An 18,474-nucleotide genomic window follows, 5' to 3' on the forward strand; every position below is an offset into this window, starting at 1 on the left:
TCCCCTGGACACAGGAGGAGGAAGTGAGGTCTGAGAAGTTCTCAAGGTGCCAGAGGCCACAGGGCTACCTCCCCCGCAGGCAGGCCCTGAGGACCCTGCAGAAGTCAACCTGGGTCGGCAGGAGAGGCCGTCCCTGGGCTGCGGTCACGAGTGCCAGCTGCTGGGACAGCCTCTCCCGGGTATACCTGGCATGTGCACCCTGCAGACAGTTGCCCTTTCAAAGCCCTCACCTGTGCACTTCAGCAAGGCCAGGAGCAGCTGGTTCTTTCCATCTGGAAGGAGAAGGGACCGAGAAGAGAGATGGGCTGAGTGGAGTAAGCAGAAGATGCTGGCAGAGCCAAGCCTGCCCCCCGGTCCACGTGCTCTGCCCCCCTTTGCAGTGAAGCTCTGGGTACACACAGCCAGGTTCAGGAAGCTTTGAGTGAGTGTTGGGTGGGTTCCAGAAACCTCAGACACCCAGGGGGTGAAACCCCAACTGTTAGCTGCACCCCAATTGTTTATACATACCCACTGAACAAAGACTGAAACCAGCCCCTGCAACTCCTGGGCTAGAGCCCCCAGCCCACGCCTCATACCTGCTCGTGGGCACACACCTGTGGCTGCTCACATAGGTTCACACGCATCCTAAGGTACTTATTCACGCCACCCTACACGGCCAAGCCCTGCCCACATGCAGACGAAACTCAGACCTTCCAGACACAGGCTAACATCCTGGTCTCTTTCCTTCACATAAAGGCTCTTGGGCCCAGAAGGGGCTTAGAAAAACCTGAAAGGCCTTTGGGTCTGGGCTCTCGTGATACATTCTACCCTGGGGAGGCATCAAGACGCAGGGCTGGAGTGATAGGAACAGCAGCGTCTGCTTATTGAGGACGTACTGTGTGCCAGGCACTGGACCAAGCGCCTTATGTGTACTGACTCATTCACTCCTCACAACAACACACAAGGGAAGGCGCCCTAGGAGCGCATTTTACAGTGGAGAGACTGAGGCACAGAGACGTCAAGGAACTTGCCAAGATCACACAGCCAAGTGGGAGAGCTGGGGTTGAAGCCCTGGCCACCTGGCTCCAGGGTCCATGCTCTTAACCAGTGACAGCTCTGGAGAACAGGACAGCTCAGGGCCAACCCAGACTCCCAACTCAGAGGGGGCCATTCCTGGGGTCATGAGCCTGGGGCCACGCACCCCCTGCTATGCTGATCAAATGTCTCCCTGGCCTGGGGTCCTTCTAACCCAGAAGTCTCAGGCTCAGATGCTGCGAAGGGCCAGGCGGGTAACATAAGCGGCGTGAGCAGACCCTGGGCCACAGGGTATGGTGGGGTCCACGTGGACTGGAAGGCTCCCCTCCCCAACCCAAAGATGGAGGCCACCATTCATCTCCAACCAAGTGTGAGTGGTTGCAAGCCTGTTACTGCCAGATCGTCTGATTGTTCAAGAATAGCCAGAACTCTAGACTTGTATGTGGGCTTTCGAATTATAAACATTGGAAGCAGATTCACATTTTTTAACACTAGAGCATCCAAACCTACCTGTAGGCCCAAGTCTGATGAGGACCCTCTCTCCCCTAAACACACACCTGTAACCTTGATCATAAACAAAAGAAACCTAACTAAATCCACAGCTTTGGAAGCTGGGAAGGAACAAGCTCGGCCTCCTCAGCCTCCTTATTCTGCAAGGAAGCCCCGGGCACTCCAGATGAGCAGTTCCCTGACCACGTGTGTACTGTCCCAGGGCTCTGAGAAAGCAGCACTGCCGCTTCCTCTCCTCTCCCTGGGCCTAGAGAGACGAGGGCACAGAGGTGGACCCACTGCTGACTCTCCCGTGTTCCACATTAAGAACCAGAGGCCACAAGCCCTCCACATAACAGCCTTCCCTGCCCGACTGACCTTCCACGTATCTCTGAATGTTGTCCACCAGGGTCTTGATGGAATTGGGGAGGTTCCAGGGGTCCTCCTGAATACTGATCTGGATCAGGTTCCGGCCACGGATTGTACACTCCTCTTTCTGTTTGAACTCTGGACCAGGAAGGAGACAAGGAGCTTTGAGAAATGGTGCCACAGAGGCCTCTGTCCCATCACTAGATTCCAGAGCTCGGAATCTTAGGTCAAGGGTGCTGGCGGGAGCCTTGGGTATCATCTGGTCCATGGGAAGGCAAATAGATGGTAAGTGTGCGTCTAATGGATAGTACCATACCCACGTCAGACATCACTACTCAATCTCAGCACTCCTTTCTGCTAGTCTGAGGATGGGACTCCTCACAGGCGCAACCAATCCAATGCAGAATCACAAATGAATCTCAGCGTTTTCTTCTCCTGAGTCTGAATGTAGTCACAGAAGGATCCTCAGGTCCCACCCCCTCACAGCCACAACCAATAGAACTGGCACATGAGCTATAACATAGCGTAATTTTTCCTACACAGAGGAGGAAGGCAAGGCACAGAGGGGGGGAAATGGCTTGCCTAAAGTGACTCATCACAGCAGTGACCAAGATGGGCCTTGAATCTGACCCCAGGCAGGCTGGCAGAGGCCTCTGCCCCTTTGGCCTCGTCCTTGCTACGAAGTCTCAAGTCTCCGAGATACTTGATGGTTTCGGCTCCTCTGAGTTTGACTTTCTTCTTTCGGAGGTCCATCCCTGGCAGAGATGACTCTGAGATAGTCGGAGGGACTCTGCTAGGGCACCCCAACCCCTGACCACTTCCGACCCTCACTTAGAAGCAACTGGTTCTTTATCTCCTGCACCCTACTGGAAATTCCTGGAGGTCAGAGGCAGTGTCTCATTCATCTCACAAGCCCCAGAACCCACCACAAGGCTGAGCACAAGTTGGTTCTTGGAAATTACTTACTGGATGTATGGATGCATGGATGAGCAGACAGATGGATGGATGCTGGTGGGTGGGTGGATGGATGGATGGATGAGTGGATGGGTGGGTAGAGTGGATGGATGGATGGATGGGTAGATAAATGGGTGGGGGGATGGGTAAATGGCTCGATGGTAAACAGGAGGAAAGGCAGGTAGAAAGACATAAATGTTGATTACTTTTCTCTCAATCATTTCAAGAAGAAAGTCTCAATTTGGTGCCGTCAAGTCCTTAACACTTCTTTAACTTGTTAATCCCTCTCATGAATAAACAACAAAGAGCTCTGGACAGACAACAGTGCCTAACTACAGGACAAGAACATTTTTCATTGTTGGTTCCATTGGACTCATTATTTTATGGCATGTTATGATGATTTTCCACTTACAGGAAGTTTAATAAGTTCTTTTCAAAATTGAATTTTTTAAAGGGAGACACTTTTTCAGACAAGATCTATCAATAACAATACAGGCAGCAAATGAATGTAGTTTAAAAAATGTAAAGATGTCGGTAGATTCTATGAATACGTCTAAAATGATGACGAGGGTTAGGGGTTTTTGAGGTCTAGCAAACTGTGCTCCAGTCCTTCCCCTTGTCTTATATGTGGGCAGACGGAGGCTGGAAGGGCTCAGAGATCAGCCCAGCGGTCCACATACGTTTTCTGTAAAGAGTCAGATAGCGTCTGATTTAAGCTTTGCAGGGCATTCGGTTCCTGTCACATGTTTTTTCTTTTGTTTTGATGACTCACTATAAAGGAAAAATCATTCTCAGCTCATAGTCTGTACAAAAACAGGCCGTGGGCAGGATTCGGCCCATGGGCTGAGCTTGCCGACCGCCCCTGGACTGGCCCATGGCCATTCGGCAGCTGAGGGGCAAAGAGGACAGTGTGTGGCCCAGGCAGCCTGCCCCCCATCCAGCACACGCGCCACGTCACAGGAGGCTGTGTCCCCGATGGATGCGGGCTGCCATCCCTCACCCTGCCAGAGGACTCTTCTCCGCTCACCTTGTAAGCTGTGGTCCATGGGGAAATGCTTGGTCTCTTCAAAAGCTCTGCTCATGACTGGCCCCTTGAGGAGCGTGTGGATGGAGTCCACCTGGGCGACAGGAAGCCCCGGGTTAGTCTGGCCCTCAGGGCCCTCCAAGAGGCTAGAACCTATGACCTCTGGCCCCTGCCCTGGCTCCTGGCTTCTTACCTGGGGTGATGGGAAGAACTCAAGGTCAGGCCAGGGTTGGGACAAAGATCCTACCTGGTTAAAGAGATGCTCTAGGCAGCCATGAAGCTTGTCCTGCTTGTCTGATGGGATCCTCATGTCACAGGGCAACTCATCCCCTAGCAGAAGGAAGAAACCACAGCCATCAACTATTCCTGCCCCATCGCACACCTTCCCAGCCTCTTTTGCAAGAAGGCAATGTAGCTACAGAGCTCCAAAACCCACAGTGGACTTGGAGCCTGAGAGATCCAGGTCCCAGCTGTGCAATGCTGCACAAATCACTTGACCTCTTTGAGCCTCAGTTTGTTTATCTGCAAAATGGGCAACAGGAACTAAAACATTACACAACTGTAAGTCACTGTTACTATTTTCACTCTGAAAACAAGTGAAGGAACCAGGTCCCACATCTCTCATTCATCCCCCAGCCATTTCATTTAAATTGCCTTCCTAAAACCTCCCCAGGGGTATTTTTTGCAGCTGAATAGCTTCTGTGATGAAATATTTATCCAAAGGTCAGAAATAGCTCTGATATTTCCCGAGCTTTTTTTTCTTCTGCTAAACTGAAGTATAATTTAAATTAAATTTTTATGCGCAGACTACCTCCGGAAGGACACACAGGACAGCAGCGACAGTGGGAGCTTGGGAAGCAGGAGGCCGGGAAACAAGAGTGGGGGGGAGTTTGTCACCACCCCCCCTCTCTCACACCTTTCAAATTATGAACCATGTGATTGTCTATCCCATTCACAAAACAAAAAATTTTAAGGCTGAAATCCATGAAAATTAAACAAGTTTCAGTCTCCCAGTAAAAGTTGTAAGTAACATATAATCAAATTTATGTGCTCCGTTGTTTCCAACTTTTTTGCAACCCCATGAACTGCAGCCCGCCAGGCTCCTCCATGGGATTTTTCAGGCAAGAATACCAGAGTGGGTTTGCCAGTTCCTCCTCCAGGGGATCTTCCCGACCCAGGGATTGAACCTGTGTCTCCTGCATTGGCAGGCAGATTCTTCACCACTGAGCCACGCTAACTTATAAATTCTTATTTATGTCTGACTGTCCCTCCAGCCATCCACCCATATTTCTTCATCTCTGTGCAGAAATACATGTTCACCAGTGATCCCCAAATATCCTCAATGGTCACTTCTGTGGGAGAGGTTGAGATTCTGACTGATTTTCATGTACTTCTTTTGTGTTGTGTGAATTTTGGGTTTGAGCACGTGTCATTCCTGGAAACCACCAGGTCGCCCTATTTTAGCAATGCGGGAGCCCTCATCCCATCCGGTAACTGGATCAGGTGTGTTTTTATCTGTTCTGTGTCCACGACATTCACAGAGAACGTGAGCTCTACAAGGGCCTGTCTTTTCAAAATTCACAGCTGTGATCCCAGCACTTAACAGGTGTGCAATAAAGACATGTGAAATGAGTGACGGAAAACCACTACCACACCATGCAAAGTAACAGAAAACAAGAGAAGGTGTAGGAAAGCGTAACAAAATAAAAATGAACAAATTACGATCTCATCGGAGACCCACTCAGCCTTGGCACTCACCGGAGCCCATCTCGTCGCTGCCCAGGTAAGAGCTGTTACTTCTCACGCTGGTGTAGGACAGGACAGAGTCCCGATTGCTGTTACACTCACTGCGGAGCGGCAGAGAGGAAGGTGTGAGTCAACCCTCTGCCTCCCCACTCACAGCCTCTGGTCCCAGCAGCCGGAACCCACTTTCTGGAGTGTAGCCAAAACCCTCGGGCAGATGACTGGCCCAGAGACAGCACTGTTGGCCAACCACCAGTGCCAGAGACGGGGAAGGTTGTCCCAGTGGGTTTCCTAGGTCCCACCCTGGAGAAACATCTCCAGGCCTCGGTATAGAAACACAGCAATGGTAGGTGGACAGTGACTCCTTTTCATTCGGGTGTAATTACCGTCACGCCCCTCGTGGGACAGTGTTGTCCCTAGATACACCTGCACCCCCACACTCGACCACACGGCCTGGCTGGAAACCTCCTTAGAACAAGGGCTGTGTGTGCTTAGCTTGTGACCCAGGAACTCAGAAGGTATGGGGAATCAAAAACCACAACGCTGAAATTCTTTCCTTCACTTTTCTGACTATTAAAGGAAAAACTTGAGGATCCAAAAATGTCAGAACGGAAACGCAGAGAGATAAGATCTTGGTCTGTGGACACAAGGCTCCAAGAACACACAGGAACCAGACAGCCAGACCATCTCATTACACAGACACCAAGAAACACTGGGCCCCTTGAAGACTGAAAGGCTATAAATGCCGGGAGCACGGGGCCCAGGGCCTTGCCAAATTCTATCAGTCCTCTTTTGCCCAAAATCATATGAAGTGTCCCTCCAAGGTTCTAGTTTAACCACAACCATCAGATGCTGGAGAACCTTTTCACTGGAGGCCACAGCACTTGTTTGTGGTGCAGAATTCCATTCACTCTACGGTTTATTACAGGAAATTGAGTTTTTGGTCTGTTCAACCCACTAATTAAGACTTCACCCATCTTGTTAATAATTAACCAGGAGAAAACAATTCAGATCCTCGAGAGTTAGGAGGGAAAAAAAATGGTCTTACTCCCTGGATCAAGGAAAAACAGCGTTTACTGCAAAAACCAGAGGCCTGACGTTGATTTTTAAACACACAGATCTTGACTTTTTCTCGGACTACATTCCATCAGCGTATGGGGACAGGAATCGAGGCAGAAAGGATCAGTGGTGTCCCCAAGGGGACAGGCCCTGAAACGTTCGTCTGGGGGGAGGGAGGCTGAAGAGCATATCCTGGGTGTGCTGTGGGACTCAATAACTCCCCAGAACCACAAACCACACGCGTAGGCAACAGCACTCTGTCCCACGGCTTCCTGAGAAACATCCTCCGATTCTGACCTTTCCACGGCCAGGGCCTCAACTATGCCTCCACACCAAACCCCACGAGACCCCTGCATGCCAGGCCTGCCCCCACCTGTAGGAGTCCCGGTAGCTCATGGTGTCGTGACCCGAGTCCTCCTGATCCTCCTCGCACACCTTGAAGCACACCTTCTTGCTGCCCCCGTGGTCGGTCCTGTCCATCTCGGTGTCTTCGCTGACCAGTGGTGGGGAGGAGGCCTCCTCGGTCAAGGCGGGGTCACAGGACCCACTGGAGGTGGGCTCTGTGATGGTGGACAACAGCCTGTGGGAGCAAAGACTTTGAACTTAAGACACAAAAGCCCCGGGTCATTTGTCACCTAGAACCGCCCACCTCCTGGATTGAGCCGATGTCACCCCTGAGGTACCATTTCAGCCTCCCTTATACCCCGCATCATCTAGCCAGTGTCACCCCTGAGGTACCGTTTCAGCCTCCCTCATACCCCGCATCATCTAGCCAGCCTGGAACTCGGATCAGAGAATTGTGCGACCTATGTTGGTGAGAACGCTTTGTAGGTGGCGCTGTGTGTATGGCCTGCTGCATGGCACCAGAAGGGCCATCACGTCCAGTCGGCTTTCTCTGTCTGCAGTGCTGAAATAATAAAGTTCCCCCCAAACCTTTCACCGATAGTTTCAGCCTCTACTGACGATGCTGCCTACATCCATCCTTTTATTAGAGCAGCGGTTCTCAATCAGGATGATTCTGCCCCCAGAAAGCATCTGACAACATCTGAAGACATCTCAGGCTGTCAGAACTAGGGAAGGGAGTGCTACCAGTATCTGGTGGGTAGAGACCGGGGATACAGCTAATAACCACTAATAGACAGGACACCCCCCCACTCCAAAGAATAATCCTACTCAAAATGTTGATGCCGCAGATGCTGGGAAATCCTGACCCTGACACGCGGCTCACCTGTTGATCTGAGTGACATATTGCTTCATCTCCTTAAGCGCCACATCCAGTTTGGTAAACAGCTGCAGGTAGGCATCCTGGATCTCACGGTCCTCCTGCTTGAGTAGGAAACTCAGGCCTCGGTCCTCCTGGCCAAGGGCTCCATTGGCTGGCCCAAAGCTGCTGTCGTTGGGACCCTGACGTTGTGGGTCCCCCTCCGCAGCAGGCAGGCACTTCCAGGATGGGGCAGCCATGGTGGTGATGCAGTGTTGGGTATAGGACATGGGGTTCAGGTGACCTACGGTAGGGAGCAAAAGCTCACAAACCCATTTTAAGGATCCCAGTAAATGAAAAAAAGGATTTCCATTTAAAATACTCCTTTAATACATTAAACTGCTTCAATAAGAAAGTTTCAGTTTGGTGCCAATATGCTCTTAACTACTGTGATCATTTTCCTGCCTGGAATGTAGACATGATGGCTGGTGCTCCAGCAGCCATTTTATACCATGAGGCATCTTTCAGGATAAAAAGCAACATTTAGAGATGGTGGCATAGAAAGATAGGAGTCTGGATCCCTGATGACCAAAGTGCCACCATTCCAGCTTTAGCCTGTTGGCCTTCAGACATGCTTCTATTTAAGTATTGTAGTGTGAGATCTGAACACATTTTTGATGGACACGTGCAGTTACCTTGCTCTGGGTCAAGGCCGATGAGGGAGGGTTTGCGACCAAAGCGGATGCTGAAGGACCTCCCAACGGAGGGAGTGGTCTTGGGGTAGGATACTTCCATGAGGTTGACGTGGCAATTGGTGGGGCAAAAGTCCAGGCCACATAGCGGGTGGGGTTCCAGGGGTGCTTGTTTGAAGGGTGGGCTGATCCTGCTCTTTAGCTCAGCTGCAAACTGGGAAAGGAGGGGGGCATGGGGTTGTGATTTAGGGGTCTGGGAATTCTGGCACACCTCCAGTACCCACTTTATCCTAGCCTAGGCCAAACATTCCAAAATTGGAAAAAATGCCGGTAAGTCCAAATGGAAAAGTAAATTCCCCTGCACTGCCTTTCACTGGGCCCATATTTCAGGGAACTCCTGGAGGAATATGAGGCTTCCAAGTACCTACCCACCTATATGTCTCCATTTTAGCTGCACCTGAGGTGTCCTGGGGGAACATCTCTCCCTGACCCAGCACCTGTGAGATTCAAGTAAGGCTGCCTCCCCATTCCTGCAGAACTTGTACAGGCCTAGGCAGGGGACCCAAACCAAGCCAAAGAAAGCTCTCACAGCGTTCTATTTCTGCTGGGGTTGCTAAGGCTAAAGCTACTGGGGGCCATTTTATCACCGCATGAAAAGGGCCTACCTGAAATCAAAGCCAATAAGGAAAACAAAGTCAAGAGGAGAGAGGTCCTGTTCTTGAAACAGTGCGGTATCTGTCTGAGTGCTGGATACGACCATGCCTGAAGCTTACTATGGACGTTTCAGTAATATAAACCAGCTAATTATCCTGTCTGTTTAAGCTAAGTTGGGTTGGGATTTGACATTTACAACTGAGACACCCCAAGTTGAGACCCTGTAGAGTGCAGGCACCTCCTGGTAGCAGGTGATCCTCTGGCCGATGCTCTCCAGCTTGGTGTCACAGATGTTGCGGAACTCGAAGTGGGACATGGTCCTCATGTTGCTGCTCAGAGCCATGAGCCGCCCACAGTTCTGCACAAAGACACTGTCATCGGCAGCAAAGGCCTCAAGGATCTACGGAAATATTAACAGCTACTGAGTACTCACTGGGCACCTGGCAGAGTCTTAAGGGAGTTTATCTTGGGTGACTACTATACGCCTTGTAATACCCATACAGGTCAGGTCTATTACTGGCTCACTTAACAGATGAGCAAACTGAGGCTAAGAGATAAGAAGTCAGTCTCCTAAGCCCCACAGCTACCAAGTGGAGGGGCAGGGATGAGGACCGAGGTTCCCCAGGCTGACTCGGAGGACGTGGGGATCAGGCTGCTCCACCCCCCGGGGGGGCAGGGCAGAGCCACGCCCAGCAAGACCTTGGCAGTGAGGCTGAAGCAGCCGCGGGGCTCCACCATCTTCTCCAGCACGTGGCACTTGATGCCCGCGGTGCTGACGTACTCGTACACCACGCCGTGTTCCAGGTGCACATTGTCCACTGTCAGGCTGACCAGAGGGCTGTCCTCGTGCTGGCTCAGCTGGGGACCCAGGGACATCAGGGGGAAGGCTGGAAGCCAGAGGGACAGGAGACTCTGAGGAGGGGCCACACCAAGCCAGCCCCCGACCCAGCACCGTGGACACCCCGTGTTAAGACAGCTGGGGAGACTGAAACCTGAGCTGCAGCTCTTTTCACTTTTGCCAGCCCACTATCACTCACTTCTTACTCGAAAAGATTCTCCTTTTAGGAATCAAGCCTTGAGTCTCATTCACAGTCTCCAGGGCTCAGAAAAGGAGACTCATTTGCCATCCATACCCTCCCCCAGAGGCAAAGGCCTGGCCATTCAGCATGTTTGATTTCCTCTATTCACAGTGACTGGTTCAGGAACAAGCATGTGACCCAAGCTGAGTCCATGAGAGTGAGATCTCTTTGGATCTATAAAGAGAAGGAGACATTCTCTTTTTCAACTGGATTTCAAGTTACCAAAGCCACTAGGTGGAGAAAACAGCATGTAAGAGGGAAACCAACACAGAGGGAGAAGAGCTGAGAACTGGAGAAAAAGAAGGCCTCCTCAGTATATGAAATGCTGCATCGAGCCCGACCTGAAGCTTGTTAACCCTACTCAGCCTTTTTTAGTTTGCTGAGCCCATGTTTTTATGGAGCTCAGTTTCAGTCCAGATTAACAAGGTCCCAGAGAGACTGCGACTCCTTAGAGGTCACACATCTAGGCAGTGCCATATCTAGGAAGAAAGCAGGCATTTTATGGCCTGAAGTGTTTTCCTTGCCACCTGCTCCAAAGAGTACCTCTCAACACACACACTGTCACCCTTTCCCCCCTCACCCTCCATGCTACGTCACCAATTATCAATTTTTCTGTTCTTTCGTTCATCGTCTGGCTCCCCTCATGTCCACGCCCTAAGGGCAGAGACCTGGTCTGCTTTGTTCACGCCTGTTTCCCCAGCTCCTTGAACATGACCTGGCACATAGTAGGTGCTTCTACTTATTGAATGGAAGTTTCAGAGCCACCAGCTCTTGCCAGTGTGGTTTTCCAGCGTCATCTCTGGGGCCGCCCATGTTCTGCACGGCCCCCTGCTCTCGGGGGCATAAACTGAGCTCGGAGCTGGCCTCTGGTCCCTCCGTCTTCCCATCGGCCTGTCTCCTTTAGGGCCCCTCTTTCAGGCTGTGGGTGTTTCAGCAGCAGAACAGCTCCCCAAGGGCAGGGATGTTTTTGTTTTAAGCCTTACTGTATCCTCCGAACCTAGAACTGAGCCTGGCACATAGTAGGTGCCGACTAGATGCTTGGAGTCTGACTAATAGCTCCTCCTCTCCAGTTGCTTCTGTGCTCTGCTGGGCTAGGGGCAGGAGGAGACGTGGGAAGACCAGAGGCTTTCGATGCCTTGGTGTCTGACAGCTCTGGGCTCCATGCTGGTGACTTTGGGGTCAACAAAGAAGCAGGGTTTACAGGGCTGGCTGGGGAGCTGTTTCTCTGAAACAGGCAAGTGAAGAGCCACAGAAGGGAATGCAGACCTGCTGACACCTTGATTAGAGCCCAGGGAGACGCCTTTCGGACTTATGTCCTCCAGAACTGTAACGTAGTAAATGAATGTGGCTTTAAACCACCAGGTTCCCAGTACTGGTTACGGCAGCGATCAGAGTCTCATACAGAGCTGACAGCATCGAGAAGGACCGGACAGGACTGGGAGAAGTGTGAACACAGAGGACCCGGTCCCCACGGGCGTCTCTGTCTCACGGTCTGCCTGTCCCATTACCCGAGTTGAGCTGGTCTTCCTCTCGGGCCCCCTCGCCACTGGGGTCCTCGCCAGCAGCCTCCCGGGCCTCCTGCGCATCCTCATGGGTGCGGTAGATCCACTGGTACAGGCCCTGTGTGGGGAGCAGAGTAAGAGGGGCGTCCACGACGCCAGGAGCGCAGGTGCACGCTGTCCCGACTCCAAAGCTCAGGGTTTCAGCCTGTCAGCGACACCACCTTCAGAGAGCCCTCCCAGACTTCACCCCAGAAACTTCCTGAGGGACCTCCAGTCACACTTGACCCTCAGTGACCACAGACTACGCTCCTCACAGAAGCCAGAGAAGGGGGAGCCACTGAAAACCTAAGTCAGCTTCATGGGAGCAGAAAGCTTGTCTCTCCTGTGGCCCCAGGGTGTAGAAACATGCCAGGCACACAGCAGGTGCGCAAGAAACGCTTATTAAATAAACCAATGAATCACGGTCCACAGAACCCTGGGTCCCCAACCCAAGTATAACATCAATTTCTTATCATCAATGTGACTAGTTGCCCAACGTGCCTACATGGTAGGAAAAGAGGGTCTTCTCACACCCATTTCACAGCTGTAGAAACTGAGGCCATGAGGTTTAGGGAAGCAGAGGGGTCCCAGAGCCCAAGCCCAGCTCAGCCCTTAGGTCGGCAGCCCCACCCCACGCAGAACCCTGCAGTGCCTGCAGGCTTTTCCCCAGAGAAGGGAAGGTGTCCTCAGCCTCCACCCCAGTGAGCAGGGCTTCCCTGATTCCCTTGGCTGTCAGGCAGCTCACCAGGGCCTCTTCTTGGCGGCTCCGGAATGCCTGAAAGTGCTCCAGGACCTCTGAGGCTCCGTCATTCATCACATTGTTGCCATTGACCTTCAGAATGCACTGGCCGGCACAGAGGCCTGCAGCTGCAGCCTCAGAGCCTAAAGGGGACAGGAGCACTTGAGGCCAGATACCAGGCGATGACAGGTTGGGGTGGTATCAGGCAAGGGCGAGTAACCAGATGAACCTGTTCCCCACCCCACACCAAATGCCACCTCCATCCTCCCACCCTGCAGCCACTCTCCACCCCACGCCGGGAGGCAGGACAGACACTGTCATTCCCATTTGGCAGAAGAAGAGACTGCGGCTCAGAGAAATAGCAGTGAGCCCACGGTCACGCAGCAAGGGAGGCTGGCCTTGAACCCAGGCACATTTCGCTCCAGAGCTTCGTCTCCTTTGCACGTGTGCTTGCTACTCACTTCAGTCGTGTCCGACTCTTTGCGACCCCGTGGACTGTAGCCTGCCAGGCACCTCTGTCCATGGGATTCCCCAGGCAAGAATACTGGAGTGGGTGGCCATGCCCTCCTCCAGGGGGTCTTCCTGACTCAGTGATCGAACCCGCATCTCCTGCAGCTCCTGGACTGCAGGCGGATTCTTCACCGCTGGGCCACCAGGGAAGCCCTCTTCTCCTTTAAGTCCCACAACAACCCCATGATACTGCAGCCAGGATCAGCCCCATTTTGCAGACAGAGAAACAGAGGCTCAGAGAGGCAAAGTGGCTCTCTCAAGGTCACGTGTCTAGGAGAAGCCAGGTTTCAAACCCAGGTCTACCAGGCTCCAAGGGCATACTTTCTCAGCTGTCCCAAGACTCTCAAACTGCCACATTCCTGCCTGGCAATAAGGAGTTGGAGCTGAAGAAACACTGCCCTGTTTCGAGTGAATGTGCATGTTTCTCACTTTGCTACAGTCCTCACCACTCCCTAGTGCTTCCTTTCAGTTGCCCATGTGTAGCTGCCTGACCCCCACAGGCATGTATATTTACAAGCCTTGACGTCCAACAAAGAAGGTAAGTGTGCTAAGAGGCACGGGCCTAGAGGTGACTGTTTGGGCGGGTGCCTCTGAACTCCTTCCACAAACACAACAGACCGGCCTCCCAAAGCCCCACTCCACGTCTCTTGGGCTCCCACTCACCTCTCCCCACTGCGTAGACGTACGGCGGGGCTGCTCCGCGGATCTGGAAGCACAGTGCCTCCGGATGGTCGGGGACTTTGACGATCCTGCACGGAGCAGAAGCTGCCGTGAGGCACAGCAGTCACTCCAGAAAGGCAGCCCAGGGTGCCACCGGGGGAGTCCCTGCCTCCCGGGCTTTTGGGAAATCCAGCCCCAGACAGCAGCAGCACCAGACTTTGCAAATGCACAGAGAAACCTCGCTCAGCCAGAGCGCACAGAACAGGCTCTGTGATTCGCTGGAACCAACCGACCCGCCCTCGGAAAGTCCGTCCATGCACACTCCTAACCCTTCTCTGTCACCCTCTGCGTGAGAAGAGGCCTCGTGGCCACCAGACCAGCATCTCGGCCAGTGTACATATTTTATTCAATAATCACTGACTTGGAGAGTGACAAGCGGCCCCCAGCACATCCGAGTGGTGACTCTAAAAAACTGTCCACGTGTCCCCCAGAGATCATGATTTGAAAGCCCAGACGACCCAGCCACTCTGTGGGTGGATCACCAGGGCAGAGTGGGCAGCCCATGCCCAGGGTCATTATTAACCCAGGGGCTTCAACGTAGCCATCGGCTTCCCTGTCTAAGGCATGTCTCCCACATTAGGCCTTGGATCATCCCTACCTGCCATAAAAAGCCATTTTGGGAGCCTGTTCTCAAACTCCAGGTATTTCTGGAACTTGAAGCTGGCATGTTCCACCATGGTGATTTCTCCCACTTCTACATACCAACCAAACCATCAATCATGTCCCCGAAACTGACAAGCCTTTTAACTGAAAGAATCCTATTTAAAGCTTTCTATCACTCCCGTCAACAGAAAACCAGGAGCATCTGCCCTAAATAGAAGGGAGAAGCGAAACGCAAATGCGCAGGATTTAAAATAGAAAATGCTCCTCCCGGGGCCTATATCTGGTACCCGACCACTTTTCACCACGCCCACCACGGCTGGGCGGGGCGGCCGGCAGCCTCCTCTCCACGCTTCCGGCTTCCGCGCGGCCCCGACAATCTAGTCTCCACCTGCAGCCAGGGAGATGCTGCGGGCCCCCACGTCAGGTCCCGCTGCCCCTCTGCTCAGAACCTTCCTGTAGCTCCACGGTCCTTACTGTGGGCACAGGTGCCACAGGGCCTGGCCTCTACTGCCTGACCGATCTCAGGGCCCACCCTGTTCCAGCCCCATCAGCTTCCTCACTGCTGCTCAAACGCACCAGCCCCGTGCCACCCCGGGGGCCCTCGCTGTTTCCTCTGCCGGGAACCCCCCTCCTCCAGATGTCCCCCGACCCCGCCCTCACCCCCCTTCAGGTCTTCACCTCCGTCCTCAGGGGCATCTCCCTGACCACCACTCCTCCACACAGCCCCTCTCCTGTCCCAGCTTTATAGTGGGTTGGCCAAAATGGTCGTCCGGATTTTCCTATAATATGTGATGCAAAAACCCGAATGGTTTATGGCCAACCCAATATATTGGTCCACACTCACTACCTCCTGGTACGTCTCTCCCTTTTCTGCTTTGATTTTGTCCGTCTCCTGCTCTAGCCTCCAATCAGACCGAGTTCTGCGGGGGCAGAAATGGATCTATGCGGACGGGCCTGGGTCCCCAGAGCCTGAAACACCAGCGGGCACACAGCAGGCACCCGGTCGGCTCCTGTCGACTGAACGGAGCCAGCAGCACCTTGTCACGTGCCTGCGGAAGGACCCCCCAGCCGCAGGGACCCGGGTCAGCCAGGCACCCCACAATCACCATCCCCCCGGGACCCGGGCAACTCCTCATCCTGAGAGGAAGGCCACCAGACACCCCGCCCCTGGGGACACTCACTCTTTGGCCTTGGTGGCTACCAGGAGACGCAGCGGGCGACGGGAGCAGAAAGACTGGTTCAGGATGGACTCCACCTCAGCCAAGGGCCGCAGGAACACTAGGTCCTCGTTGATGGAGTAGATCTTCCTCCCCACCTGCAGGCCAGCCATCTGGGCGGAGGGTGGTGAGGGAGACCAGCATAGCAGGTAACTGACCCCCTCTCCTTCTCACTAAGGAGCCGCTCAATTCAGGGGTACAGAGTCACCAGCTCCAGGGACCAAGTAGGACCCGAGTGAGACCCGCCCCCCCCCCCGCCTCCAGGGCAACCCCGCTGCCCTCTGTGCAGTGGGGCGGGCTGGCGAGACCCATGTCGGCCAACGAGCTGTGAGGGGAGGTCTGCGGGGGCCGCTAACAGCAAAGACATTTTCCCTGAGAAGAAGCTTCCAGCCCGCCCCTGCTTCCTGCCTGGCTCTGCAAGGACACGAGGCATCGACCTGGGGTGGCCACCTGTGACCATGAGGCCTTGGCCAGCAAAGGTGGAGAGATGTCAACCCTGAACCAAGACTTATAACCACCTCCTTCTAAACTGCTTACGTCATAAGGAAACCGCAGCCCCGAGGCTCCGGCCACTGTCAAGCCCAGCCTGCGGCTACTACACACAGCCAAACGCCTTGCTGATCGCTACAAGGAAGCAAGCAGAGCCCCCTGGAAAAAGTGGCCAGCGCCTCTCTCCCAGCCGTCTGCACACCCCTGACAATAGCTGAGAGGCCCTGGGGCTGAAGACTTGGCCTCCCTCCTCCAAACCTCGTATCCATCTCGGAACAGCAAAACAAACCTGCCCTACTCAGGCGGGTGACCGTTAGTTTTTCTATAATCAGCTGATTCAGAGCCCCGGTGGTTTTTTTGCATTTGGCTCCCACAGGGCCAGCAGGGGGAGCTGGTGGTACATGCTGGGAGGGCAACCTGGCCCCCGGGGGCTCCATCACTAGTTCCCAGAGACCCGGACTCAGTTTCCCCAGGAGGGCAAGGAGCAAGGAGGAACCACTGCCATTCCAGGGCTTTCTGAGCTGGAGGAGGGGTGCCCCACTCTCCTGTCTGCCCGCAGTTCGGGGGGCCAGGGGGGCCCCTCTGAGCCGCCTCACCTCTGCCAGCGAGCCCCTCTGGACCGACTTCACCACCACAGCCTTGTTCTTCTCCTCGATGTCAAAGCCGTAGTCTTCCTCCTGGGGCAGGATCTGGGGGTTCGAGGCAGGAGAGGTGGTGAGACAGGGAGGGGGCCTGGAGCCTGCGCCAGCTTGGCCCCCACGAGGGGGCGGATTGGAGGGGACCAGGACCCGGCCAGTTCCTCCTGTCCCAGATCTGCTCAGGGTGAGGCTGGGAGTGGGGTGACCATGTATTCATTTAGCTTTCTTGGCCTGTCTCCCCTTTCCTCCTCCCAGCCTGAGGACAGAGCCTCCTTATTTATTATGCTCCACTGTCTCCCCAGCTGCGGTCATACTGCAGATGCTCAATAACAACTTACTGGCTTAATGAAATAAATCAGACCCCGAAGTGTCCTGCCACCAAGAACTTAGGGACAGGAAGGGGGTTTAGGGAGGAGCCGTCCCTCCCCATCGCAGAGGTTTCGGGGATCCGTGGTGGTGGGGATATAGGGAAATGCATGTATTTGCTCAGTACATATTTTGCTGAGCTGCTGCCTAGTATATGGGCCAGGTACTTCACTGTTCTGGAGACATCACCAAACAAGACAAATGGTTTCTGCCCTCATGGAGCTGTCTGTCTAGTGGGAGAGACAGACTGCAAACAAAGAAATACAGAATGTAATGCCGGGGTGTATGTCCTTTGAATTAAAATAAAGCACTTAAAGGGATAGAACTCGGCACAGAAGCGGGGTCAGGGGAGGGGATATCTGTGCTGAGATCTGAATGAAATGAGGGACAGAAGCTTATAAAGAGTGGAGAAAAGTGCTCCCGGCAGAGGGCACAGCAGGTGCCAGGGCCCTGAGTCAGGCCCCAGAGTACTGGAGGGTAAGACGGAAGATCTGAGTGGCTGGGCTACGTGGGGCGAGGAAGGGGAGAACACAGGAGAGGAAGAAAAAGAGGCAGGAAGGTTTTGTCCTAAGTGCGGTGTGGAGCGCTTGAGGGCTCTGTGGCAGGAGAAACGGACGTGCACAGAGCCCTGCACATTGGGCAGGCTTCGGCCCCAACTCTGGCTTATGCTAAGAGACCCAAGCTCTCTGAGCCTCTCTCCCGGTTGCCTGCTGCGAGCCAGGCCTCAAGGTGGAGGCACAGGAACAGGATGTGGTGGGCGAGGCTGGTAAAAACCTGACCAGGCTGGTAAATGTCCTGCCTTAACTGCAAGGCCAGTTGCAGCAACTGAACAAGGGCGCCGGCCCAGGAGACCCAAGGCTTTGGTGTGAGAGGGGTCATTTCAGGAGGCCATCCTCTGTGCAAAGGCCAGGTTGGGGGTGGGGTGGACAAGAGGAGGGGGAAGGACAAAGAAAGGGAGCCCAGCGAGCCCCGTCCCCTCTGTCAGGAGGGTGGTCTGGCCAGGAAAGTGGCCTGGCGTCTGGGCGGTGTTGCCAGCCGCCGCCTAAAATCCCCCCTTACTTCTGGGCGCCCCAAGGTGAGCCCAACTTCCCCAGCCACAGCCTGAAGGCTGCCCAGGCCTGGGAAGGAAGATGCAGCGAGCTCGGCTCTGCTCCTACCAGCAGGCGCTTGGCCAGGATGTTCTCCACCAGCTTGAAGTCATTGCGCAGCTGTTTGTTCTTGCTGCTGGTTCCCTCCATCTCCTCGTCTGCGTGGAAGCGGAAGTACTGGGACTCATCCTTGAACTCACTCTTCTCCAGCACTGCAAACCCACAGAAACGGGGTCAGGCCCACACGGGGAGCCTGCAGCGGTATCTGATGACTGGCAGGCATGG

At 54.0% G+C, this 18,474-nt stretch overlaps 1 protein-coding gene across 1 annotated transcript in view; it reads right to left on the minus strand.

The window, feature by feature from the left end:
* PREX1 (phosphatidylinositol-3,4,5-trisphosphate dependent Rac exchange factor 1) overlaps positions 1–18,474 on the minus strand; it is a 175,013-nt gene that overhangs the window by 12,710 nt on the left and 143,829 nt on the right. The window contains exons 16-31 of the mRNA XM_065922136.1: positions 18,259–18,401; positions 16,694–16,786; positions 15,573–15,721; positions 13,732–13,817; positions 12,565–12,701; positions 11,787–11,898; positions 9,899–10,086; positions 9,438–9,599; positions 8,549–8,759; positions 7,881–8,157; positions 7,026–7,232; positions 5,609–5,697; positions 4,098–4,180; positions 3,854–3,944; positions 1,882–2,010; positions 231–272 (exon numbers count right to left, since the gene is read on the minus strand). Coding sequence (XP_065778208.1) covers positions 231–272; positions 1,882–2,010; positions 3,854–3,944; positions 4,098–4,180; positions 5,609–5,697; positions 7,026–7,232; positions 7,881–8,157; positions 8,549–8,759; positions 9,438–9,599; positions 9,899–10,086; positions 11,787–11,898; positions 12,565–12,701; positions 13,732–13,817; positions 15,573–15,721; positions 16,694–16,786; positions 18,259–18,401 — 2,199 coding nt within the window. The remainder of the gene's footprint in view (positions 1–230; positions 273–1,881; positions 2,011–3,853; positions 3,945–4,097; positions 4,181–5,608; positions 5,698–7,025; positions 7,233–7,880; positions 8,158–8,548; positions 8,760–9,437; positions 9,600–9,898; positions 10,087–11,786; positions 11,899–12,564; positions 12,702–13,731; positions 13,818–15,572; positions 15,722–16,693; positions 16,787–18,258; positions 18,402–18,474) is intronic.

This window comes from Muntiacus reevesi, chromosome 2 (assembly GCF_963930625.1).
Source record: "Muntiacus reevesi chromosome 2, mMunRee1.1, whole genome shotgun sequence".
NCBI classification, from domain to species: Eukaryota; Metazoa; Chordata; class Mammalia; order Artiodactyla; family Cervidae; genus Muntiacus; species Muntiacus reevesi.